We start from the raw sequence: 25,396 nt of genomic DNA, 5'->3' as shown, positions 1-25,396 counted from the left end.
GAGATGTTGCAGTCAAAAGTCCGTGTCAAACACATCCGCTCAAACTCCTCACACTCCTCGTTACACCCTTCTCGTACAAACTCCGTCGTCCTCTTCTATTCACTCCACTCCGACTGACACACGAATGAACGTGCCCCTCTCGCTCTGACGATGAGGGCGGGGACGCGCTAGGTCGATCGACGAATCTCGCTTATGTACCGCTACCGGCATTACCAGCGATGTCGGTCGCTGTAGCGGTCGCAGTTGCGTCGGCGTCGATACCGTTCAGCGTGACGGCCCATTGTTGAGTGGGGTTAGGAGCGTTGGTGAGAGTCGCCGTGACGGTGGCGGTGGGGAGGTCTGTAGATAGATGGGTGCGCAATTAGCTTGATCAATCCTGGTAGAGATGTGGTCAGAAGCATCTGGACTTACCTGCTGAAGTGTAGTTGTCGGGTTGAGAGGGATAAATCGAGAATTTAGGAGACTGCGAATCAAGATGTGGATCAGTTCTGTCCGTTCCCAATCCGTTGCACGAGACCAGGGGGGAAGGGAGAAGAAGATATATGGAGAGCTGTGATTGCTCCTCTCATTAAACTCACCTTTGCATAAACCTCCCCGTGATAGGTGTTCATGAAAATCAAGAAGAAACTATCACCGGTCGGGATCGAGGTATCCAAATCCACCTCGATCTCACCGCCATAGTTCTTCCTCCCGGTCGGTAATCGCTCCATCGGGACTCGGAGTGCGATCGGGATGAAACCTGTCATGACGGTCCGGTTCCCATTGTGTAATTGGATATCGAACGAATCGATACCGGTCGCTCCGCCCGTCAACCATGAGAGGAGGTTCTTCTGTCCGATCACCCAGGGATAGTTGGCATTGGGATATGCCACAGGCCAGTAGATTGTCGATACCGATACGGCTGGATGGTTGAGCCCCAAGATCAGTGACTATCAAACGGCCCACGATGGAATAGGAGGAGGATGGAGTCGCGAAGACAAGTGGTCTGAGACATACCGGTAGCGTAGGGAAGGAGAGAGAGGAGAAGCCAAGAAAGCTTCATCGTGACAAGTAGGATGTCCAGTACTGTTCAGTGATAGTGACGATGCGGAGGGTCGATACGATCTCAAGCTATGCAATGAGACGTGAATGGATGTACGAGGATGTGTCAAATGTCGTGAGGTGTGAGTGTGTGCAAACGACGCAATGATGGAAAACCCGCGTAGTTTTCTGCTGTGCGCCCAGCACAGAAAGGAGTTGGGACGCAAACACGATCGCAGAAAGTTACTCGATGTGGTAATTCGAAAGGGATATTCATTGTGTTCCACCAATCGTCACTGAAAATAGAATTTCTAGAGGTCAAGCTGAAGTCGCAAACAACACTACGGCTCTTCAAAGAGACGTGCTGTCGCATCGCTTGCATCGCATGACTGTTGTGAGTCATTGCGGATTAGAGCCCCCTTGTGAATCGGATCTGAATGGAACAGACACGAGCCGGATCCGTTGTTCTGACCGCTGGGCGTGGAGATTTGGCGTTTGACGTCGGCATGATGCACCCGCTTGTCTTCACCACGATGTGCGATACACAGAGGCCCTCTTCTTTCTTACATGACTCCCATGTGTGCACATCACTGAGACGATCTGTGACGCTACAACACGTCAAGATCCACGATTCCCTGCTTGTAGGGGGATGGCTTTCACGAGGCGCGAAACAAAATCTCGAGTTTCGCGGCTGATTTGATTCGGTTCGGATTCCGACTGTTTGGTGTGCCCGAAAGGCGGTGTTGCTACTTGCCACACCCAACCTCAACTCTCGATGCGATGCTGCTGTCTTGATCATCTCATACGATCAGTGTAGCGGTGCGGAAGCTACTGATCGAACGTGTCTATACCGTATGCTCACAACGACATGACTTCCGACGCGACGACGCATGGCGGTTCTGAAACGAAACGTAAGAAAGCGTAATCTCAAGCAAGAAACGCCTTTAAAGCGGTGTACGGCACAAAGTGCGGAAAGCAAGTCAACAAGAGCTATGGACGTTATTGTATAAAACGGCTCATCCATCCTTGACATTGCTTTCTTGTCTCGATCCTCCATCAATACAAGCATAACGACTTCGCTGCTCACAGCTCTGTTTGTATCCATTGACATACTATTACATCGGCTGATTTGCCGACCTACCGGCTTTAGCACGTAAACAATTTAGCACGTAAACAACATGATCGCTCTCAAGGCTCTCCTCACTTTCAGTCTCGTTTCCGCCGTCGCGCAAGCCATCCAGATCACGGTCCCTTCCAACTCATCAGGTTGGCAGACCAGTGGAGCTCAAGTCATTCAATGGACCGTGAGTGCATGACATCCGCTGCTCCAGATTCCTCTGCTGCGCGCGACGTGACATACTGACCGTCGAGCTCTTTCACGTCCCTGGTGATTGCATCTCTCCATTGCAGTCCGTCTCGACCGATCCTGCAAACTTCACCATCACCCTCTCTCCTCCCAACGATTCCACCAAAACCCCGATCCAAGCCAACGTCAATACCTCGTCCGGCTCATACATTTACGAACCTCTTCGAGATATCAGTGCCGGAGACGGATATAGGATCAGCTTCCAAGCTGCTGACGGTGGTATTCTCGCTCAGAGCGATCAATTTGCTGTGACTACCGGTACTTCGTGAGTGAGCTCTCATCTGACTCGGAATCGCATATTGGACTGGCAGTGACGGGAACAAATACACACGTCCAAGAAGGACCAGTACTCATGGGAAGATACGGCGACATAGTCAGAACCTTAGCTGACTTTCGTATGACGTCGACCACTCAGCACCGTCAGCGCAACTAGGTCCCGATCCGCCATGTCTACTCCTACGACCACCGACTCCGGGTCTCGACCTAGTGGTACCGGTGCCTCGGCGTCAGGCTCCAGTGCTGTACGTGGTTTTCCTTCCACCGTCTTCCCGTCTGTGACAAGACTGACTGGTCGTGTACGCTAGGCTGCAAGTCCATCATCCTCGCAGCCTGGCACTTCTGCCGCTGACCATCTTGCCATCCCCTCTGTCCTTCTTCTCTTCGTTGGAGGTATGATGAGCTTGATGGCGTAAAACGTGCGAGGTTGATATGAGAGCTTCAACTTGTACATGACTGTATTCTGAACAACATGCTACGATGTTCCAGCATGCATATGGACACAATGAACAATGATGTGTGACCAGTCCACTGCGTTGGGTCAAGTGGATGACCGTGGCGTTGAACCGGTTGTTGCAGGTAACAAGACAGTTTGTGGTCCACAGTCCGGGTTGATCGGGACAAATCCTCCGATAAGATACCGTTGACGCGCCTCTGGGACCAATCGCACCGTGGCTTTGGAGTGAAGTGAGTCTGTATATTTCATATCATTCCCCATCCAACATATTTCATATCATGCCAGACATCAAACTCGGTCAATCACGAATCATCCAATATATTGAGCTTGAACGCTTTCGTTCACTTGGACTGTCACAGTCTTTTGTGATCCTCACGCATTTCATTCTTCCACATCCACACTCAAAAAGATAAACAGCATCCCCTACCAACCTTTAGATCAGCACATTCAGACCCTCATCGTCACAACGCCATGAGCTCAATCACCCCCATCGACTTGCAGGTATTTGACTCGAGCATCAAGACCAACTTCGTTGGTAGGTCAACCCAGTGTCCCTCTTACTCGGGGTCTTCACCTCGAAGAGATCAGACCCGTGATTGACGCTCGAACTCTTTGCAGAGGTCTCTTCAGCAGCTCTTGGCGGTCAAGTCGTCGCTTGTTCAGATGACTTTTTTGCTTCGAGACATAATCTGATCAAACCAACTGTGAGTGACATCAAGCATCATCGGGTCTGGGATATGAGCTGAGACTGAGACTGTCATTTGTGTCTGTAGCCATCCATCTCTCTCAAAGGTCAATTCGGGCCTAATGGGGCTCTGTACGATGGTTGGGAGTCTAGGCGTCACAACCCCGCCTTTGACTGGTGAGTCGATCCTTGCCTTCCGGTTCCAGTACAAGTTCAAGGATCGGCCACCGACCTAGTCGTAATGTATTAAGCTCGTTGCTGACTTGATCGCTCGTTTGCGGTCTCGTAGGGTGATCATTCGCCTCGCAACCCCGCTCACATCCATCCATTACGTCGATATCGACACTTCCCATTTTAGCGGTAATGAAGCCCCTCAATCTCAGGTCTTTGCTCTTTCCCTCACGCCATCGAAAAATGGACAAGAACCGAAACTCATGCCGTCCAACCCCAAATGGGTCGAGGTGTTGCCTGTCGTGGATCTGGGACCTAATAGTCGACATGTCTTTGAGATAGCTGATACTGGGAAGGAGGGTAATTGGGGTGCTGTTATGGTGAGAATGATACCTGACGGTGGAATGGTGAGTCAAATGTGGCCAAATTTGAATGAGATACACTTATAGAGCTGATTCTCATCCGTCCGAAAGGCCCGATTCAGAGCATATGGTCTACCTCACGCCCCATCCATTCCGACGTCTTTGCCCGAAAACTACCACGAGCTGGAACCTACCGACCTCCTCTCTCCCCTCATAGGCGGCCGTATCATCTCATGCTCAGACGCCAACTTCTCACCACCACAGAACCTGCTTTTGCCAGGTCGAGGCTTCGATATGTCAGATGGATGGGAGACGAGACGAAGTCAAGAGGGGAGAGGCAAGTATGCCGTTGGAGGTGCGCTTGAAGGTCAAGAGAGGAAAGAATGGGTTGTGGCCAAATTGGGTGTCACTGGTATCATCCGGTGGGTTGAGGTCGACACGGCTTTCCATCCTGGAAACTATCCAGCTGTGAGTTCGCCTCTTGCTTGTACTTTACCTCTCGCGTCCCGTCGTAAATAAGTGCTGGTGTTCTCCTGGAGTAGAAGCAAGGCTAACGTGTATCGCGTTACCGCTCAGGCTTGCGCAATAGAAGCAACTCTTGTGGAAGACGACACCGCTCTCGATGATGCCGACTGGACCACGATCGTCGCGAAGACACCACTTGGTCCTCATCGCCAACACTTCTTGGATGTAGAGCGAAATGTGCCCCAAGAACAGGTTTTCAGCCATATCAGATACGATATCTTCCCGGACGGTGGATCCAAGCGAGTACGAATCTTCGGGCATCCTCTTGCGCCTACCCCTTCCAGTGCGCTCACTACCCCGCTCGACGGAGCGCTCATCATTCCAACGCTCCCCCTAACCCCTGAGGTGTTCAAGCCCTACGGTCAGGTGATTCAGGGCCACTCGTTACCCACTTCGGCGCCTAAGGGCACTCCTGTCACCATTGCTAATCAGGGGACGGCCTTCAAATTTCACAGAATCGGCAGAGTCGAAGAAAATTATCCGGCTGGAACGTTGACAAAAGGAGGCCTACATGTTGGCAGCGTCAAAGCTCAGAGCAAGCTGTCTACAAAGGATGGTCAGAAGTTGCAAGTGGAGCTGCTTGAGCGGTAAGTGACCAACCTCGGCGACACCTCATATTTGGCGGACAGGTTGTTTCAGAGAGCTTGGAGCTTATGAGTCGCAATGCAGTCACCGACATACGACTCAAGCCTTTATTCCGATGGGAAGACAACCAGGTGCTCCGGAACCTGGAGCTTTCATCGTTGTTGTGGCACTCAATGGTGCAGACGAGAAGCCCGACCTGAGCACAGTGCGTGCATTCATCGCGACTGCTGCACAAGGTGTCAGCTTCAATCAGGGCACATGGCGTGAGTGTCCAATGTATCTAAAAGCTGTATGGCAAGACCAGCTGATGTCGCTCATAGATCACTCGCTATTGACCGTTGGTGGAGTGAGTGTCACGCCCGTGGCTCAGTTCAGCTAAGCAGGTAGCGATGTGAAGGATGTCTAACTCTCATCATTTCGTATAGGACCTCGACTACGCCATTATCGAGGCTGTCGTACCCGACGTGCTTGATCCTCTGTACATCGAAAAGGTCGCACCTTCGCCGCCACTGTACCTTCAAGTCCCGCCCTTCCCACCCAAAAGCTTACCACCCGGGTCATTGATCACGGCACATATCCCACAACCTCCTCCTGTCCACCATGCTCTTCCTCAAGCCCATGCTAATGCCCCGACCACTGCGCCTCACCATTTACTCCCTTCTCTATCTTCGCTACTACATCACACCCCTGCCGCACCTGCCCCAAATAAATCAACCATCAATCTCACACCAGCTTCACCTGTACCTCTGACCCCGACCGGATTCAAAGCGTTCGGACATGTGATCAGCCCTACTCCCGATCCAACCCATACAGATTTCGAAGCTGCTCCGGATGGAAAGACGAGGAAGAACAACCGACTCGCTCCCATCATTTCGACGTATCCTGAAGATAGCGAAGCAATCACTGGCATAGCTGTCTTCAGAGCTACCAAGAAGGTAGGACTGGAAAGAGGGAGGACGTTTGATGTGAGGTATATGGAAAGACACAAATACACAAGTCAGGCATTCATTCCTATGGGCAAGGCTGAGGTGAGTAGTCGATCGAGACTGGCGTCAAGTTGAAAGCTTATTGGTGTATATGTCGCAGTGGCCCGGAAAGAGTGAAGAGGCATTGGCACCGGGAGGCGAATTCCTGGTCATCGTAGCGGAGAACGGACCAGGTGAGTCTGACGTCGTAAAGTGTGATTCCAAAAGGGCAGACGTTGATAGCTTTTATGCAAATCACAGACGATCGACCAGACCCGAAAACCATGAAGACATTCATCATGCCCGCGAACATGGGATTATCATATGCACCGGGTATATGGCGTAAGTTGTCGACATCTCGTGATTCGCCTACGAACCAATACACCCGCTGAGCATTTTCTTTTGCAGATCATCCTGTGCTCGTACTCGACTCGACATTGGATTTGGCCTGTGTCGAAACGCAGATCTCGACAGGAGTACACGAGGCCGATGAGAGGGATTGCGAGTTATTGAGCTGGGAGGGGGCGGAGGTGTTTGGGAAAGTTGATGTTCCGGAGTTGTAAGCGGGAGTGTGGCTTTGACCAAATCCCATGGAACAACAGCTTTCAGTTCGTGTACACAATCGGTCGCGATGCTGCGCAAGAGCGATTAGAATGGAGCCAGATCGAACCATATCAACGTAGGTTATGCATTCATACTCGGTGAAAATCGATTTTGATCGTGGTATGATAGTGCGAGATATATATAACCAACGCTTCCACTACTATACAATTGAATATGCCAAAGCCTTGAAGTCTCAAATCCCATCAAATCTCATCGTCCCTTCTCCAACTCAGCTTTCTCGATCCTGACCACCTGCGGGAAACGAACACATATATCAGTGAATCTTCGATATGACACCGTCGTATCTGACTGAGAACGACACCACCTTTCCCTGTCGAGAACTCACCTCGTCAAATCGCTCCATATCCCAATCATCTTCAGCTACTTCTATCCGGTCTCTGGGATCATACCATTCCAAGAACCAGTAGAAATAATGTTCGATGGCGATTATACAGCAGAGGACAAGACCGTATATCGGACCTAGGGCCAGGTATCTACCACCCCCGAGAGAGGGCAGGAGAAGTGATTTTCAGCACCGAACCGAGTGAGGTAAGAGTACGGGTGACGGTTCCGGAAAAGCGGAAAAGAAGAGAGAGGATCCCTCGCGTCATCCGATCCCATGCTTTCTGATAGATAGAGTCCGGCTTCAGGGGTAGGAATTGGAGAGAAATCACTCACCTGGCCAATCGCTCGCCCGTGTCCATTCTCGGATCACTCATAGCTCGCCCGTATACCACCTCGGTCCTTTCCGCCACGGAAGACCACGAGTACATCCCTCGGACTCGTTCGTGTGCTCTGTAAGGATCGTACGAGGACGTTTTGATGGTGTGTATGGCGTGGGTCAACGCTCGGATCATGTCTGGTTGGTTGGTTGGTCATGGCGGGGTATATCGTCAGTATATGATCGGTGATGAGAAAAGCCATCTTAAGCTCGGGAAAGGGGTAGTATCTGACGTCCACGAAGACGATGTCCTTCGGGAGATAGATAAACAAAAGCTCGGGCCGAAATTACAAGTTGGAAGAAATTCGGACGAATTCAGACGATGACTCGAGACACGGTCGAACATGCACCCCCCCCCACACACACACACATACACGCACACACACACACAGACACACACACATCACTCACCATCCTCATCCGCTCGAGCGAACTCGATCATATCCGCCGGTAAGATCTCGGATACCCCTCCCACTTTGGTGGCCACGACGAACAGACCAGCCGAAGCTGCTTCGATGATACTTATCCCGAACGCTTCGGTGAGGGAGTTGTTGAGATATATCTGACCACGGGTGAGGACCTGCAATGCGTTGGATTTCCAGATTCAGTTACACCCTCGAACAGAGTATCTTCAGGTCGGGACGACCAGACCTTTCGGCCCAGTGCGATCGATGTCAAGAGCTCCATGATTCCGCGCCCAGATGTCCGAATTCCACTTACATCTCTCACGTCGGAAGGTTTCACAGAACCCAACAAGTCCACCCGATCTTGCAATTGGTACTTCTCCCTCATCTGTTCCAGCTCCACCATCTTCGGTCCATCTCCACCAACCACGAACCGTACCTCGGGGAAGAGATCACAGATGTGAGGTGCAGAGGCGACAAGGAGATCTATACCTTTACGATAGACCAAACGGGATATCACGACGATGGTTACTGGTACCGAAGCGTCAGCTGATCCTTGTTCTCCTTGTGAGGACATGGCACTCACTGTGTTTTGGATCTGCACGGAATGGGTCGGGTCGGAATTTGTCCGCCACAAGTGCGTTGGGAATGACTGAGACGATGGAAGGGTCCAGTTGAGCTCGAAGGACGGTATTCTCACGACTATCACAGTTCAGGATCAGCACTCCACATAGCCCGATAGTCTGTCAATGAAGAAACCTGCCACACTGACTCACCCGGTGTTACTGACGCAAATCACTCCGTCTACGCATCTCAAAGCCCCGCACAACAACTTGTTCGTCAAGACCCCCACAGCATCTCCGAAACCGAACAAGCTGTGATCCGTGAAGACACTCTTCACTCCCAACAGCGGGGCGTGTATGACCGCCTCGTGAGCGAAAGAAGATAGAGATCCGTGTCCGTGAATCAGATCAATATTCTCCGCGAGGATGATGTGGCGGAAGTAAGGTAGGAAGAGGAGGAAATTCGGCAATGTCGCAGATGAAGCGATGGGAAGGTAAGGGAGATGGTAGACCTTTAAGCCGGGAGAAAGGTAGCGCACGCCTTTGCGTTGCGCGTGAGAATGAGTAATTACAACAACCTGAAACAAAGATGAACATAAGTCATTTGGTCAGTGACTGCCATCCGGAATCAGCGAACAAACCGTGGACGGACTTTGTGACCGCGACGCATAAGCTCCACACTTAACGAATAGATGTGTCCCTCGACACCGCCAACGACAGGTAAGAAGAAATCGGAAATCATCCTGAAAAGAAAATGCAACGGAGGAAAAATGACAATATAAGCCTATATACTCTTCCCTTCACACGTGTAATTCATCTCGTTAGCTCACGCTATCGCTATTCTTTTGCTTCTCCTCGTCTTCTTCACGCCCCCATCCCCGCTTCTTGTCGCCCCATCCCCGCCAGTTGCCTGGTTTTCCAGATGTGATACAGTCGATCCATTAGACTTTCTCGACTTCGTAGGATTCACGGAAACGTAATCTGCTGGTTCGCTCTCCGACTCTTCTTGTCCCACAGCATCTTCCACAGCCGCCTCGTCCGTCGATGTATGATATTGTCCGACTCGACCAGCGTGACTCAACAAAGGAGCAGGCGATGTTGTCTGAGAGGGAGGGGTGGGAGGTCCAGACAATTCTTGCAAGGTTGCAAGCATGAGATCGCGTGTTTTGTTCATCAAGTCCGGCACATCGGCGGCGGTAAGACCGGTTGTTCGGATTGGCGGGAGAACTGATCGGAGCGCTCAATCAGTACGAGTCTCATAAATGTCAGATATCCGTTGATAAATTCGCTCACCTTTGATTCGGAGGGTACCTCTTCGGAAGCGTGTTTTCCCGTCAAACAGATGATGATAGTTTTGGCAGACAACGGGAACCACTGGTACGCCAGCTGCGATGTGTACCCTTGGTCAATCAAGGTCTGCAACGACTGCGAGCTCAGTCCGAAAGCGACTCACATTGCACAGCAAGGTAGAATGCGCCCTTTTTGAACGGAAGGAGGTCTGGTTCAGCTGACATATGTCGAGTTCCCTCGGGGAAGATCCAAAGTGAGATCTGTTGCAATGTCGCAAAATCAGCTTGTTTTGTTTTGATTTAACGACAACGATCGGCTGAGCAGGGCGAAGAAGAGCACTAACCCTCTTTCGCTTCATGTCTTCACCAGCTTGTGTCATGCTTGCCACAGCAGACTTGTTATTTGAACGGTTGATGAAGACCGTGCCGGACAGTAACACTGGTGGGCATCATTAGTCGCCGTTGGTATCGTACAAGTACAGCGCAGCTCACTGAACCATCCTAAACCTGGAATCATCTTGATTGACTTCTTCGCCATGATAGCAGCGTGTTTTGGAAATATTCGACCGAGGTAGAGGATGTCTACGAAGCTGCGTTGAATGGTCAGCCTCTTCATTTACAGATGCAAGGGGACGAAAGCAGACCTGACTGCAGCCTCTATAGCATGTACTCACCTCTGATGATTTCCCACCATGACCGCGCTTCTCCCTTTCTTCCCAGCCTGTCCTTCACCTTCGCCCCCAGTACTTTCCATATTCCACAGATGCTCTTCCCCTTCGACCACAAACTTCCACCCCATGATTGGACCCGCTACATGCCAGAATGTCCTGGCGACAAAGTAGTTGGTGTTGAGCCGATGTCCGACGAGGGTACATATCAGACCTATGAAAACGGCGAGGAAGGAGACTGATAAGAGGGTGATGGTATAGAGCGCGACTCGGAGATGAAAGAGTATGGGCGCCATTTTTTGTTTACGAGACACGGATGTGAGGATCGAAGAAGACGATGCGATGCAAATGCGATGGAGTGCTGAATTATAGATGGACGGATGGACGACGAGCAGACGTCAACGAGTGGATGGAGTGTCAGTCTGTGTGATATGTCATTGAAGCATTGTGTCGTGTGTGTATGCAGAAGGAAGAACGAGGAGAGATGTGTCGATGTTGAAATCCAGTTGAGTGAGTTGAGAGGTGCCATAAAGAGCAATCTCCGCAAATTCCGATCACGATCGCATCACCGTCACCGTCACCTTTCAACCGTCCATCCAACGCATCCATCCTCATCCATCATCCCACATCTACAGATCATACTGCTCTCTCCCCGGCACCGACAACATCCTCAAGGCGGCTCATCACCACGTCACCGCCACCCGAGATGTCGAGCAACTATCCCTCTCTCTTCCGTGAGCTGCGGACCTCTTTTCTCTACTATATCTTCGTGCCGCTGACGGACCCGGGTTTAACCTTTCCCCTCGTAGGTTCGGAAGAGATGTCGCTTGTCCAGCTCTACATCCCCTCTGAAGTCGCTCATGACACCATCTCTGAGCTCGCTGAGATGGGAAATTTCCAATTCAAAGACGTGAGTGGGCACATCGACAGATCTTCATAGATCGCTCTTATTGATTTGACGCCACCAGCTCAACCCCTCCTTGACCACTTTCCAACGATCCTTCACTCCCCGACTCCGGGCTCTTGCCGAGTCTTCTCGTCGTCTCCGACTTTTCCGAACCCAAATCACCTCCCTGTCGCCTCCTCTCGGTATTACCCCTCTTTCTGCCGTACCACCTTTCACTACCGTCGGACCCCGAGCACAGAATGCTTATGACGAGCTGGAAGGCAAACTCAAGGAGCACGAGAGGAGATTGGCCGATATGAACCGGAGCTGGGAGGAACTCGGTAAAAGGAAGAGCGAGCTGGAGGAGAAGCGGTGGGTCTTGAGGGAGACTGCTGGTTTCTTTAACGAGGTGAGTATTTTGGCGTTGGGAGGCGTATTATCTCGGCTGACCCCAATCTCGAAGGCTGAGCATCGTCACACCGAAATTCGAACATCGTTCGATGATGGCGATGGTACTGCTCCCTTACTTGAGCACGCCGCAGAGTACGGGACACTTCCAGGCGAGACCGGTCTGTCTGGCTTCGATCTCGAGTTCGTCTCCGGTACGATTGAGCGATCTAGAATGCCTACATTCGAGAGGATCCTGTGGCGAGTTCTGAGAGGTAACTTGTACATGAACTACTCGGAAATCGAAGAGCCATTCGTCGATCCTACTTCTGGCAAAGAGACACACAAGGATGTTTTCATCATCTTCGCGCACGGTTCTGATCTCCTTGCCAAGATCCGCAAGGTCGCCGAGTCTATGGGTGGCACTCTGTACAACATCGACTCGTCTCAAGACAAACGGTCCGACGCCCTTCGGGAGGTCACCGCTCGACTCGAGGACGTTGACACTGTCTTGTACAACATGGGTCAGACCCGGCGCGTCGAGCTCAGCAAGATCGCGGAGATGTTGGAGGCTTGGACGGACGCTGTCCGACGAGAGGAGGAGATCTTTAAGACTCTCAATTTGCTCAGTTATGATCAAGGAAGGAAGACTCTGGTCGCTGAGGGTTGGTGTCCCACACGAGACATAACCGCCATTCAGCTTGGACTCAGGCGAGCCATGGACACCGCTGGTACTTCGGTCCCCGCCATTCTCTCCGAACTCCGAACCCACCAGACTCCACCTACCTTCCATCGTACCAACAAATTTACCGAGGGCTTCCAGACCCTGATTGATTCCTACGGTATCGCTACTTACCAAGAGGTCAATCCCGGTCTTTATGCTGTTATCACTTTCCCGTTCCTCTTCGCTGTCATGTTCGGTGATATCGGTCACGGTATTCTCATGTTCATGACAGCAGCTGCTATGATCTTTTGGGAGAAGCCAATCGCAAAGGGTGGTGTCAACGAGAACCTGGAGACTTTCTTCTTGTAAGTGTGTTGGTGGCTTGATTGCGTCGTCATCCTAAACCTATCTTGCAGTGGTCGATATCTCATTGTCCTTATGGGTATCTTTTCCATCTACACCGGTGCCATGTACAACGACATCTTCTCCAAGACTCTGCACCTCTTCCAATCTGGTTGGGAGTGGCCATCGAACTCGACTGGCTTGGTGACTGCCGAGTCGACAGGACACGTCTACCCCTTCGGCATGGATCCTCTTTGGCATGGTGCCGATAACGCGCTCATCTTCAACAACTCCTATAAAATGAAGATGTCCATCATTCTGGGTGTCATCCATGTCGGTGATTCTGTTACCTGTGCTTGAACATCTGCTGACTTCTGTCCCAGATGACTTTCGCCATCTGTCTTCAAGTACCAAACCATCTACACTTCAAGAAATACATGAACATCTACGCCGAGTTCATCCCCCAAATGATCTTCTTCCACAGTATTTTCGGCTACTTGGTCATCTGTATCATTTACAAGTGGAGCATTGACTGGGCCCAATCTGCTACCGGTCCTCCCGGTCTTCTTAACATGCTTATCTATATGTTCTTGTCTCCCGGCAACGTCGATCCTAGTGTCCAGCTCTACCGTGGTCAAGCGTTCGTGCAGACTCTTCTGCTCCTGCTTGCTTTGGTCTGTGTGCCTTGGATGTTGGCACTCAAGCCGTATTTGCTGTGGAAAGAGCACAGCAAAATCAAAGCACAAGGATACCAGGGCCTGAACGGACAGGAGAACGGCCGACATTCAACCAGTGAACCATTGGAGGAGGAAGAGGAGGAAGTCGGTATGGCTGTTGCGGAATCGACCGATGATGAGCATGTGAGTATGTCTCTCTTGGTTGACAGAGGCGACACTGACCATATGCTAGCCCTTCGAGATGGGTGACATCATCGTTCATCAGGTCATCCACACTATTGAATTCTGTCTCGGATGTATTTCCAACACGTGAGCTGCATTGTGGGTTTTTCGCATGAACAAGCTGACAACAATGCCGACAGCGCTTCTTACCTCCGTCTCTGGGCTTTGTCCCTTGCCCACGCCCAACTTTCTGAGGTGTTGTGGTCGATGACGCTGGATCTCGCATTTGAGTCTGAATCCGGCATCGTGGTGCGAGGCTTGTTCCTCTTCGTCATGTTCGCTATGTGGTTTGGCGGTACCGTTGGTATCCTTTGTGTTATGGAGGTGCGTGTACTCATGTTTACGGTTAGCGTTCACAACTGATCCGCTTTTAGGGTCTGTCCGCGTTTTTGCATGCCTTACGACTTCATTGGGTTGAAGCGAACGGTAAACATTACATGGCCGGAGGTTACGTGAGTTTATTCGTTTAGAGGTGCGAATCACTCGTACTGACATTTACGTTCTTAGCCCTTCATGCCGCTTAGCTTTGCCACCCTTGGCAATGAGGAGGACTAGGTACCGTCGTTGGACGCTGAACGTTGTCATGCAACTGATGCGTGTAGAGCACTGTTTGGCGATGACGTTTCTATTCTGATACTGACTGACGAGTCCTTGTCCCAACCATGCTGACCTGTACGCGCGACTATGGCTCGCGAAAACAACAAGGTCTCTGGCTTGGACTGTTTCGCAATTCCATGTTGTTGGTGCTGGTGTGGCGAGAGGAATGTGCGTTTGTTTGACATGCAGCTGTCCCAACAAGTTCATAATATTTGATGACGAGACGTTATCGTTGTTGCGACACTTAACCGATCACTCATTGCGAGGTGTAATTACTATTGTTCGTCTTCCTACGTCGCACCATCGACATGAGTTCAAGTCGTATACCCCGACCAGGGGCGGCGGGAATACATCCTCCAGGCGGCATGACCTCTTCACCAATTGCAACCACAGGGAATCGGTCTAACCCCAGCTCGTCGGCCTTGGGAACGATTTCGATCAAAGCGAACAATCCATTTGCACAGATGCACAACAAGCACGTCCATTCTGGATCTCCCGTTCAAGGAGGATTTCCGACTACCGGTAATGGGGCAAATCGAGTACCTCACAGTCAAGCTACTGTTGTTGCAAAAAGAAGACCGAAACCACCTTCACCAGACTTGGACGAATCGCACGGACTATCACCTACAGTATCTGCTGTTCGTGCGGGAACAGGAATCCAACGTCGACCTGTTCCTCCAGCAACTGACTATTCTTCCACCCTTTCAAAAGCAGGAGGGATGAGAGGACCGACAATGACAGAAGGCCAAGGACAGAGATCCATTTTGCGTCAACCTTCTACACCGGTGCTCGGCTCTGCCGACCGAGATCGACGTTTTGTCGGTGGAGTCGCGACGTCAAGAAGACCCAGAGCTGCGTCTTCCGTCTCATCACACAATACCAACACGCCGATCATCATATCCTCAACTCAGGCTGATCAGGCTGAAGCCCAAGCTCAGGGCGGAGGTACACTCCGACCATCCCCAAGTCATGGTCAACACTTGTTCGAGCCTTCATTTGCGGAACATCGCGAACCTGCCGTCCCACCCCATATCAGAGCGAGACTTCGACTCATCCATCAATTGGGAGTCGTACTGGGCATCGATGCGGTAGGCATCAGTGGAAAGATCGACATACCTGGTTTGTTGGCGAGAGTTGACCAGGCTTATGATCGTGAACGTGGAGGAGGACAGGGCGGCGGAGGAGGAGTAAGAGGAGGAGGAATGAGCGCTTTGCCTGTCCTGTCTGGCGGGAATGTAGTGCCCACCACTACTGTGAGCTCGAGTGGGGTACAGCAGAAAGGTGGAATCAGCGGAGGCGGCGGCGGTGGGGTCTTCGGGATGTTCAGGAGACTTGGCAGGAAATCGACAGGTGAGGAGATGATTGGATTGGGTCAACAAGATTATGTTCCCCCATCAAGAGCTGCAGAAGGTGAGTGTGGCTTCGTGAAGTGTATCTTGTCTGGCGTCGGTAACGACAAACAGAGAAAAAACTGACCGCATATAGCTGATTTGACTACATGCTTATCAGGTCCAGCGTTCGGTGTTTCTCTCTCGGACGCTCCTCCGGGCAGCTGGTGTACGTCCTTGATAGGGGGACAGAGACATGAGTTACCATTGGTAGTCTTCACGGTGGTTGAGGAGATATATCGACGCGGTATGTTTCGCTGCCCCCACCTGCGATTCGTCGTCATAAAAGATCACGAACGTACACGCCAGAGCTGACATTCCCTGATCTCGTCCCCACCGCAGGCATGTCTCAACCTGGGATCTTCCGGTTAGCAGGCGATGGGACCCGTATTTCCCACCTCACCAAAGCCTTCAACCTGCCTCCGTTATTCGGGGATTCATTGCCGATTAGTTGTGAGCCGATCCACAATCTGACAGGGCTGGTCAAGCGATATGTCAGAGATCTACCCGAACCGTTATTGGATGAGAGTCTCTTCCCTGCCTTCTTAGCGTTTTGTGTGAGCAACGACGAAACTGGGCTAAACATGGGAGACGAGGGATCGCAAACATCACGAAACGAGCACGACGAAGGACATGATACGATCTCGAACAAAGATCCAACAGACTCGCTCAAACAAACCGATCGACCTGGCGCTCTACCACTGGCTACGCGGATCACGGCTGCTCAGATCTTACTTCGACTACTACCGCCACTCCACTTCAGTCTGTTCATCTATCTTCTCGCCTTCCTCGGCCAGCTACCCCTCTTTCCCGACAATCGACTGAACATCGAATCCATCTCCATCATCTTCGGACCCGCGATGTGCGCAGCGAGAGGAAAAGGTATCTCAGGATTGGGTCCGACTGTAACTTCGACAAGGACTCGCGCTGCAGGTGGTGGATTCGATGCTGAAGAGGTTTCGGATTTGGTTGGGGAAAGTCAAGGTGTCTTAAGTTGGTTACTGAAGAACTGGAGTGAGATCAGTGAAAGAGTGCTGGACGAAGATGATCTCATTACCGGTGTTAGTGCACCGGAAGAGATCGAGAGGGATACCGGAAGGGAGAAAGGACATGGTGGTCTTGTCAAAGGCAGGAAGGCCTCCGCAGCCAATTTAGCGACTATCGATCCGAGGTTGTTGAGTCCGATCGATCTTAGAGGATCAGGCAACGAACGACGGGCCAGAAGACCGGACAAGACGGGCGGAGTCATCTCAATCAGTAACCCCTCCAATACCGTCGCCACTGCTGGCGACAGTACCCCAACGATTATTCACTCGATGTCTATTCCGACTGTCACCCCTCTTCTGATCGACTCGTCGCCCATCTCGCGCAACTCCTCTGCCTCTTCCACTTCTACTGCTGTATCCGACCCATCCCCAACATCGACATTCGTTTCTTCCCCATTCAGCACTTCGGTGTCTCACAGTGCGCTCAAGACTTCGCCATCGTCGGGAGGCGGGTTGTTCGCTCGCGCGTTCAGCTCAATGTCGATCTCGAGTCAAGCAGAAGACAAGGACAACAACGCGAATGGCGGGGTGGCGAAAGTGGCTAAACGCAGTGCCAGCTTCAACAGTCTGAGCAGTCTGGTGAAGAAGGTGGGGAATGTCAGTTCGAGCGTGAAGATGCCTTGTAAGTCTGAGATGGTGAGATCCAGTGTGGCGGTGGGCTGACGTAGAGGCGGGAATGCAGCTTCGAGAAGCATCAGCGACGATCACGATCTAGGTATGTGCCTAGTCAACCCAACCATTAGGCTGAAGTAGAACCAAGATATCTGGTAAATCTACGAGATGTCGCTGACACCTGGTCCTGCCGTTCATGATCACAGCGCGACCCAGTGTCAACCCTCAGATCACCACCGTCCTCGGATCCCTGCATGACCTGCTGGTTTCGAAAGACAAACAGATTGAGCGGGATGCTCGTGAACTTGCTCTTCTCCGACACACTCTTCTGGAGATGGACGAGAAGCTCCACCGCGTCACACCCTCCTCTCCCTTGCCTGGTCCAGTGGGACTGAACGGATGTACCTGTCCCATCCATCCTAATAGTACCTTCCGTCCACCTCTCGCAGGTGGTAGTGAGACACCTGAGATCACTATCACTTCGACTCCTTCTTCCAAGACTCTCCCCACTTCCATCTCCACCTCTACCGGTCTCAACAATCGCACGGACGCAGATATCGAATCACTCGTCACGCAGGTGAAAGCACAAGAAATGGCAATCTACGATCTCCAATCCCAACTCTCGACCTCGCTCGCGGGTCTCGAATCTTCCCGAATGACAACTCGAAGCCAAGCAGAACGGGTCCTCGTGCTCGAGGGCAAGCTGGCGAGGAACGACGGCGAGAAGAGGTTGGAGGTCGGTCGTCTGGAAGTTGCTTTGGCTTTGGAACAGGCGAGATGTGTGGGGTTGGTAGAAGAGAGAGATCTGGCTAGGGACAGGTTGGAAAAGGTCAAAACGACTTTGTTCAGCGTGGCATGACCGTCGTGTGGGAAGTGTAGTTTGCATTCGATGCTGGTGGTCTTTAGCTCTGAGTATGGTCCTCTCATGTGTCCAGCACCAGGAGATATAGTGCACATTCGAGCGGGTGGGCGACGAATGGAGGGAGAGAGGGCGATGCGATAGAGCGGAGGTTTCAGAACGGACGGCGAGAAAAGTTTAGAGGACGTAATGACATCTCAAGATCGATTCTCACTTTATGATGATTGTATGTATCGTCGTCTCCAATCTGTATCCGTAGCATGGGAACCTTTCTAAGACGCACACAATCTGACGGGCCTTGAAGAACAAAAACTGAGAAACTGTTACATTAGTAATTGTACTGGGTAGGAAGTGACTTGTGATGTCCGCATCTTAGTTTCCAACTGATCTGACGCTGTGGTAACAGTGATGATGAGTCAGCTTGGTGGAACCATTCACCCGGACTCAACCTGCACCCGTGCCAGAGACAAATTATCTGAAGAGGACACCGTCCCTATGGGTATACATGCCGAACGACGTGAAAGTGAAGAATGAGAGAAAGATGAGAAAGTCTACATTTATATATAATCGTAACCGTACGAGATACTCTGTTCGCTTCAGTGCATAAACAACCAAAAGCTTACAACTCCTCGTCGGTGAAGACCTCCTCTCCTCGCTTTCTTCGGGCCATTCGGTCCTTCTTGGCTTTTCGCTTGTCGGCAGCAGAAAGTTGCTTCACCTTCTTTGCCTTCGCGATGGGGTTACCAAGAGCATCGTACTCAACTTCCTCCTCGTCACCAGCCTTCTTGTCGATCCTCTCACCGGAACCCTGACCCTCAACCCAGTTGTGACCGGAGGCCTCGAGATGACCGTCTCGCATAGCCCAGACTTCAGTACAGATGGACTCGGAGAACTCTCGGTTGTGAGTGATGATAAGAACACCACCCTCGAAGTTCTTGAGAGCAGCGATAAGGGCAGCGAGAGACTCTCGGTCGAGATAGTTGGTAGGCTCATCAAGACAGATGATGTGGGGTCTTCGCCAGGTGGCAGCACCCAGGACGACCTTGACCTTCTGACCTCCAGAGAGACCACGCATAGAGTTGTGTGAGACGAACTCGGACTCAAGACCGAAGTCCTCGAAGTGCTTCTCGATTTCCCTTCGGACCAAAGGCCTCATGAGACCCAAACGCTGAGCCTCTCGGGTGTCAAGCTCGATGACCTTCTTCTCGAAACCACGAGTGACAAGCTCGTCTCGAGAGATCCACATGTTCTCGGCGGAAGACATGCCCTTGAAGGACACCTCGTACTCGTAAGACTGCTTGAGCTTCTTTCGGGCAACGATCTCGTCGATGATTCGCTTGACACCCTCCTTGATGACGGTAGCACCCTCCTTCATCTTTTGGAGCTCCTCCTCGGTCATGACTCGGTTGGCCTTGTGCATCTCCTCCAAGTCCTCACCGGTCTGGTATCGCCAAAGCATGTACTCGAGAGGGGTAGAGTCAAGATGGTTGTCGATGTGGTGGAAAGCGTGTTGGGCAACGTAACCGATGACCAAGTTAGGGTGCTTCCAGACTTGACCACCAAGGTTGGGCTCGGTCTCACCGGTCAAAAGCTTGACAAGGGTAGATTTACCGGAACCGTTAGGACCAAGGATGGCAACACGAGACGAGAGCGAGACCTGAAGAGAGATGTCGTAAAGCTGTTGAATAGGAGAACCGGGGTACTGGAATGAGACATTTCGCATCTTGAGGAGCGACTTCTCTTTGGTCTTGACACCATCGAGAAGAGGAGGAGCGGGGAGCTTGAACTGGTAGTCCTCAGCAACATCGAGCTGGTAGTAAGACTTGGCCTCAGGGACGTGCTTAACGAAGTCCTCCAGGTTACCGGGGTAACGCTTGAGCTTGAAGTTGTTGAGGTGGAGAACATCGGTGACCGTCCTGTTAAGGAAGTCGGAGTCGTGAGAGACAATGATGGAAGTGCATCGGGTGAGGGACGTGAGGTAGTCGATCAACCAAGTGACGTTGAGAACATCCAAGTGGTTGGTAGGCTCGTCAAGCAAGAGGATATCGGCCTTGAAGAGGATGGCTCGGGCAAGAGCGAGCTTCATCTTCCAACCACCGGAGAGCGAACCGATAGAGTGCTTTTGCTTGGCCTCGTCGAAGCCGACAGACTCAAGAGTCTGCTTGATCTCCTCAGGAGTAGCTTGCAATCGCTTGTCACCAAGGACCCAGTCAATAATGGAGATCTCAGCCTCGGAACCGTCAATGTCGTGTTGGACGTAGAAAGTTCGGACCTCAGTGGGGGGAGGGAAACCGTCGACTTGGTTGTTGATGATAGCGTTCATGAGAGTGGACTTTCCGGAACCGTTTCGACCACAAAGACCGTATCGGTGTCCTCGCTTGAGTCGCATGTTGGCGTGGTGAAGCAAGATCTTGGCACCGTAGGCCAAGTTGAACTGTTCAATGTTACACAAGTCCTCACCCTCCTCCTCGTCGGCGAACTTGACGTCGTCGGTCTCAGCCTCGTCGGCCTTCTTCTGGAGAAGTTCTCGGACAGCGGGAAGAGGGTCGTAGCTGGGGAGAGCGAGCTTGAGGTAGGTGGGAAGAGCAGCCTCCCAGGTGTTTTGGTCGAAAGTGTGAGCGTTGACAAGCGAAGCGGCAAGGACACCAGCGTAAGCGAGACCGGGGTTGGCTTGCTCAACGGAGACACCGCCGTGCTTCTTGACCAAGGCAACGAGGTTGGTAGCAAGAGCGGGACCCTCGGCGATGGGAAGAGGGGGAAGGTCGGAACCGTCAGACTCAGCGGGGACCTTACCGATTCTTCGTAGAGTGGCAATGGCCCGGTTGGCAACTGCTCGGGCCTCAGGGTCGGCGATGGTCTCGGAGGTCTTGATCAGACCAGGGAGCAATCGAGGGAGGAAAGGTCGGACAGTGTACTCTGAGTCGACAAGCTTGGACATGTTGTCGGCGATGACACAGACCTTTCGCTTGGTAGCAGTGGGTCGCTCATCAAGACCTCGAATAAGAAGAGGAGCGATAAGAGAGATTGTAGGGGCGGTGACCTCGGAAACGAAGGTGGTAGCAGAAAGGAGTGTGATGGTCTTGGGGACTTCCTCAATGGGGTTGAGGAGGGACTTGATCAAGGCGGGAATGAATTTCTCGATCTAAGAGAAGTTAGCCAAAGTCAATTAAAGCGCGTACTAGCAATAAAAGGGCACACTTACATCCTTGTTCTCGACGAGAGCACAAGCCTTCTCAAGGGTAACCTTGGCAGCCTTCTTGACGTCGGCCTTGGTGTCCCAAACAGCCTCAGCAAGGACAGGGATAAGGTCGGGCATCGCCTGACCCATTTGTCGGGAAGCTGAAGTGATCAATTGCTGAAGGACGTCGAGACATCCAGCCTTGACTTGCCATTTACCGGCGGTTCGGACCTGATTGAGCAAGGCAGGGAGGATGACGAAAGTAGCCCATGGGTTCATGGTCTGAACGATGGCCTTGACAGCGGCGAGGGAAGACTCCTTGACGGCCTTCTCCTTGTCTCCGAAAGCCTCGAGAAGGTTGGGGAAGGGAGTGTTGGCGGCAGAAGCGACGACGTAGGGCTCAAGGAGAGCACCGGCACCGTTCTCGCAGAGAGTGGAGATGACGCTACCAGCGCCCTCTCGAGCAGCGGCGGACTTCTTGTCGGTGAGGGCCTACAAAGTATACACGCTCGTCAGTATGATGATCGTGACATGGAAATTCCGCGAAGATTTCCCACACGCGTCGCCACCTCTAGAAGTTTTTTTTTTCCTTTTGTAGATGGCGATACGCTGTGTAAGACAGTTATCAGGAATGAGACTCACCTTGACGACGGCATCGTTGAAGGCGATCTGACCGAGGAATTCGACACCGTTCTTCTTGACAGCGGTGGCGAGAGCGAGGGCAGCCTCGTCACGGGCGGCCTTGTCGGCGACGAAAAGGGTGGCGACGTCAAAAGCGCCAGCCTTGGCGGAAGGGGCAGCAGCAGCAGCAGCGGGGGCCACTGAACGGTCAAGTCACATCAGTCAACATGTATCCTTCAGCAGTCTCGTCCAGATGACTTGCGCGGTCAAAGACATCGATGGACTACTCACTGATGGATATCGATCTATTACTTGATTAGAGGGAAAGAGACGAATCTATCTTTTTTTGCGGTTGATTGAGAAAAAGTTTTTTTTTCTTCCTATCAATCAAGAGTCTTCTTTTCGTTGAGAAGATCGTACAGAACCTATGCGCACTTCTATGCTATAGAGAGTGTGGGTGTGCGAAGAAGATGCTTGAGCGCGACAGAGAGGCGACTACAAGAGGATGGAAAGGTGGTTGAAAGAGAAGGGGGAAAGTTGAGAAGAAAAGAGAGAGAGAGAGAGAGAAAGAGTGAAATAGAATTTGTACTGATTAATCTTTTTTTTTTTTTCTTTTCTCTTTCCTTTCCTGATTGAACCCGGACTGATTGGGGGAACACTCAACACTCACTGAATGGGCAAAACGTGGAGCGGCGACAGGAAAATGAGATTTCACAGCCAGCAGTGCAAAAAAATCCGCCGTCAGTGATACCTTCAGACAGAGTTATTGCCCGATCAGGTAACAGTTTTTTTCGTTATTTATCCACGCATAGCCTACAGCCGGATTTTCTCGGCTTTTCACCAAGGTACGGAGACGCGGCGGAAGAGTGGCACCACACAAAAGCTGAGAAATGTCAAAGAGGTCGTCGTACGCTGGACGCTTGTATATCATGTCATGTTCGTTCACTCTCGGTCATAATCCGCACACCCCGTAGATAGGATGCGGGAGAGATTCGGATGCAGTCCCATTTGCATCTTCCGGCCGTGGATTTAAGACTCGAAAAGGCGGATGGAAGCTGTCCAGGTATTGCTCTGTCTTGAAAATCTCGATCGCCAAGAATTGGAATGGCGAATGAGACCCAACCGAATTCAAGGCAAGATGAGCGAATGGCATAGACTGCGATACTGCAAAACACGTCTGACTGTCTCTTCTGCTTTGTACAACATGACATCAGGCTGCACTATCGTCAAAGTAATTGATGCAAGAATGAATATGCTCCGAGGCCCAATCGAGTATATACAAGTCGTTCACCCCCACTTCCTCACCCATCCACACTCTGCACAACTCCAAAACTGCATAGCTCGAGGACCAGCCCCACAGAACTCGCACCACCACTGGTCCGTCTTTGTTCCTGACAGTCGGTTCGTGGTCACAGGCCTCGATCGCGTTGTGTTGCAAGCTTCGCAGGAGCTGGCGGACGGTCGATTTATCAGAGTGCAAGTTGAGCATGACCACTCCCCGTCTGGAAGCACGAGTGTGGATGAGTCGTCATGCGCAGCATCAAGTAGCGTTGGAGGAATATCATTCCATTGTTTCGTAGTTTCAGTCCGTGACGTTTGGAAAGCGGACTTCTTGACCCTTTCGTTCGATCTCTGTATGATGCTAGACGATATTGGCCTTGTTGGTCCTAGCTCATCGTCCGTGAGATCTATCACCTCCCGCTTCTTCACATTCGCCATCGACGCCGATATATCGGCTTTGCTAACGGACGATGCCTTTGATGGAAGACTTGGCGGTTGTCCTGGTGACTTGTCGTCACGACCATCCTGTTCGTGTTGCCGCTCCAGGTCTACAGCATCGACACCGACACTTTCCTCTTGTGCCTTCTTGACTTCCGCTTCAACGTCCCCACTATCTTCGGTTTTACAGGCTTTGTCGTCTCGTATTCGCCTCTCCGCAGCCTGAAGTGATCATATACATCAACTTGAATTTCGCATAAGGACATCATGATGCCACTCACCTCTGCAATGATCTCTTTCATACTTCTCCCATCTCTATTACCGCCGCCCAACACTCCACCCTTTCCAATAACTCTCGCAGTGGCCAGCCGCTTCTCTGCAGCCGCTAGACCACGGACCTTGCCTTCGTACTCGTTGACTTTGATCCCCTGTAGGTGATGTCCTGTGCCGTGGAAACCTTCGCCTGCAAATTCAATTAGCACGAAAGATCACGTACAGTCGCAAGGTTGACTTACCCGAATAACCTCTTCTTTTCAACTCGTAAAACTCTTCTTCTAGCTCTGCCAGCAATTTGTAGAATTTGGCATCGTGAGGTCCATGCTCGATATGTGTGAGCTGAGAATGACCAGGTCCCGTAAGCGTCAAATCGACGTGGAGCCATCCCGCAAGACCAGGTACGGGGGTCAGGTAAGGGTATGACTTCGAGGCTGATGAGCCATAATATGAAGACGTACCTCGTGCAGCATCACCAGAACAAGCTGTTCATAGTCGTAAAAAGTCGATTCGGCTCCTGGCGGCCTTAGACGAAGATTGATACGTTGTCCTGCATTCATATTATTCCCGAGCAAGGCAGGATTGGCGGGTAAGAACTATTCAGGGGTAGACTGTATGAGCTTGTGTAGAGACGTCGGTGTAGGGCGGAGACGAACCTCTGCTAAAGTTCCCACTTTCCATCCCCGCTTACTCATGATAGGCTTGACTTGACTCGCTATCTTTTCTAGTAAAGGCCTATATCGGGTAAGGAGCGAGAGCAAGATGACAGGGGCACAAGAAAGTAATACTGGTCAGCTATGACAGTCCAGATTGCTCCGATTAGGTCAATGGCAAGGGAAGGACGACTCACCTCGCCTCTTCGGACCGAGGTCGTTTTGGCAGATGTTCGAATCGACCTATGAGCGACATGATCGGTGAGATCCAAGTGGTGTTTCACTTCGATGTAGACGTCGATCTAATTATACGTCGTTACCGGTGTAGGTATGTGTTATCTGAAGAAGGTGTAAGTGATGTTGCAGAACATGCTATGAGATTGTATGCGCGCTGACGTTTGCTTGATAATGTTCCAGATTCGACAAGAACCAAAAGATATTAAAAAAAAAGATCAACAGATTGCGCGTCGTTCGTCATCTCCTCTACGGAGAGCGGACATCACCGGTGGAGGTCAACCAGACGAGTGGCAAAAAGTGAATGAAACATGCTGTGAGTTACCGTATAGATCATGCGCGAGTCAAGCCTTTGCGTCTGCGTCTGTTGGACGTTCA

General features: G+C 51.5%; 7 protein-coding genes across 7 annotated transcripts; 4 read left to right on the top strand and 3 right to left on the bottom strand.

Moving 5' to 3' along the window:
* Positions 1-190: 190 nt before the first annotated feature.
* IAR55_002672 (uncharacterized protein) lies at positions 191-1,042 on the bottom strand (the record flags this gene model as incomplete). Its single annotated transcript, XM_066945785.1, has 4 exons — positions 191-339; positions 412-463; positions 579-901; positions 997-1,042. 4 exons carry the CDS (start codon positions 1,040-1,042, stop codon positions 191-193), a joined length of 570 nt encoding a protein of 189 aa, XP_066803286.1.
* Positions 1,043-2,198: 1,156 nt separating this feature from the next.
* Positions 2,199-3,078, top strand: IAR55_002671 (uncharacterized protein; the record flags this gene model as incomplete). The annotated part of the gene is made up of 4 exons (XM_066945784.1): positions 2,199-2,324; positions 2,431-2,651; positions 2,802-2,907; positions 2,971-3,078. 4 exons carry the CDS (start codon positions 2,199-2,201, stop codon positions 3,076-3,078), a joined length of 561 nt encoding a protein of 186 aa, XP_066803285.1.
* A 512-nt stretch (positions 3,079-3,590) lies between these two features.
* IAR55_002670 (allantoicase) lies at positions 3,591-6,975 on the top strand (the record flags this gene model as incomplete). Its single annotated transcript, XM_066945783.1, has 12 exons — positions 3,591-3,654; positions 3,738-3,823; positions 3,893-3,981; positions 4,094-4,382; positions 4,449-4,805; positions 4,914-5,449; positions 5,532-5,710; positions 5,768-5,793; positions 5,873-6,475; positions 6,534-6,606; positions 6,674-6,754; positions 6,821-6,975. 12 exons carry the CDS (start codon positions 3,591-3,593, stop codon positions 6,973-6,975), a joined length of 2,538 nt encoding a protein of 845 aa, XP_066803284.1.
* Positions 6,976-7,289: 314 nt separating this feature from the next.
* On the bottom strand, positions 7,290-10,956 carry IAR55_002669 (uncharacterized protein; the record flags this gene model as incomplete). The annotated part of the gene is made up of 13 exons (XM_066945782.1): positions 7,290-7,509; positions 7,694-7,874; positions 8,148-8,316; positions 8,457-8,671; positions 8,727-8,842; positions 8,917-9,281; positions 9,356-9,446; positions 9,534-9,930; positions 9,997-10,089; positions 10,157-10,253; positions 10,337-10,431; positions 10,485-10,582; positions 10,667-10,956. The coding sequence occupies 13 exons, from the start codon at positions 10,954-10,956 to the stop codon at positions 7,290-7,292; spliced, it is 2,427 nt and encodes an 808-aa protein (XP_066803283.1).
* A 410-nt stretch (positions 10,957-11,366) lies between these two features.
* Positions 11,367-14,393, top strand: IAR55_002668 (uncharacterized protein; the record flags this gene model as incomplete). The annotated part of the gene is made up of 10 exons (XM_066945781.1): positions 11,367-11,394; positions 11,470-11,570; positions 11,629-11,955; positions 12,010-12,962; positions 13,014-13,272; positions 13,323-13,799; positions 13,849-13,925; positions 13,979-14,162; positions 14,213-14,290; positions 14,346-14,393. 10 exons carry the CDS (start codon positions 11,367-11,369, stop codon positions 14,391-14,393), a joined length of 2,532 nt encoding a protein of 843 aa, XP_066803282.1.
* A 350-nt stretch (positions 14,394-14,743) lies between these two features.
* On the top strand, positions 14,744-18,340 carry IAR55_002667 (uncharacterized protein; the record flags this gene model as incomplete). Its single annotated transcript, XM_066945780.1, has 5 exons — positions 14,744-15,845; positions 15,945-16,070; positions 16,166-17,491; positions 17,552-17,584; positions 17,688-18,340. 5 exons carry the CDS (start codon positions 14,744-14,746, stop codon positions 18,338-18,340), a joined length of 3,240 nt encoding a protein of 1,079 aa, XP_066803281.1.
* A 619-nt stretch (positions 18,341-18,959) lies between these two features.
* Positions 18,960-25,040, bottom strand: IAR55_002666 (uncharacterized protein; the record flags this gene model as incomplete). Its single annotated transcript, XM_066945779.1, has 9 exons — positions 18,960-21,482; positions 21,543-22,010; positions 22,161-22,339; positions 23,498-24,080; positions 24,140-24,321; positions 24,374-24,473; positions 24,593-24,727; positions 24,788-24,866; positions 24,982-25,040. The coding sequence occupies 9 exons, from the start codon at positions 25,038-25,040 to the stop codon at positions 18,960-18,962; spliced, it is 4,308 nt and encodes a 1,435-aa protein (XP_066803280.1).
* Between the last annotated feature and the right edge of the window lie 356 nt (positions 25,041-25,396).

The sequence above is a fragment of the Kwoniella newhampshirensis genome, chromosome 5, assembly GCF_039105145.1.
Source record: "Kwoniella newhampshirensis strain CBS 13917 chromosome 5, whole genome shotgun sequence".
Taxonomy (NCBI): Eukaryota; Fungi; Basidiomycota; class Tremellomycetes; order Tremellales; family Cryptococcaceae; genus Kwoniella; species Kwoniella newhampshirensis.
The sequence above is the reverse complement of the archived record's forward strand: the minus strand, read 5'-3'. Positions and strand labels throughout refer to the sequence as shown.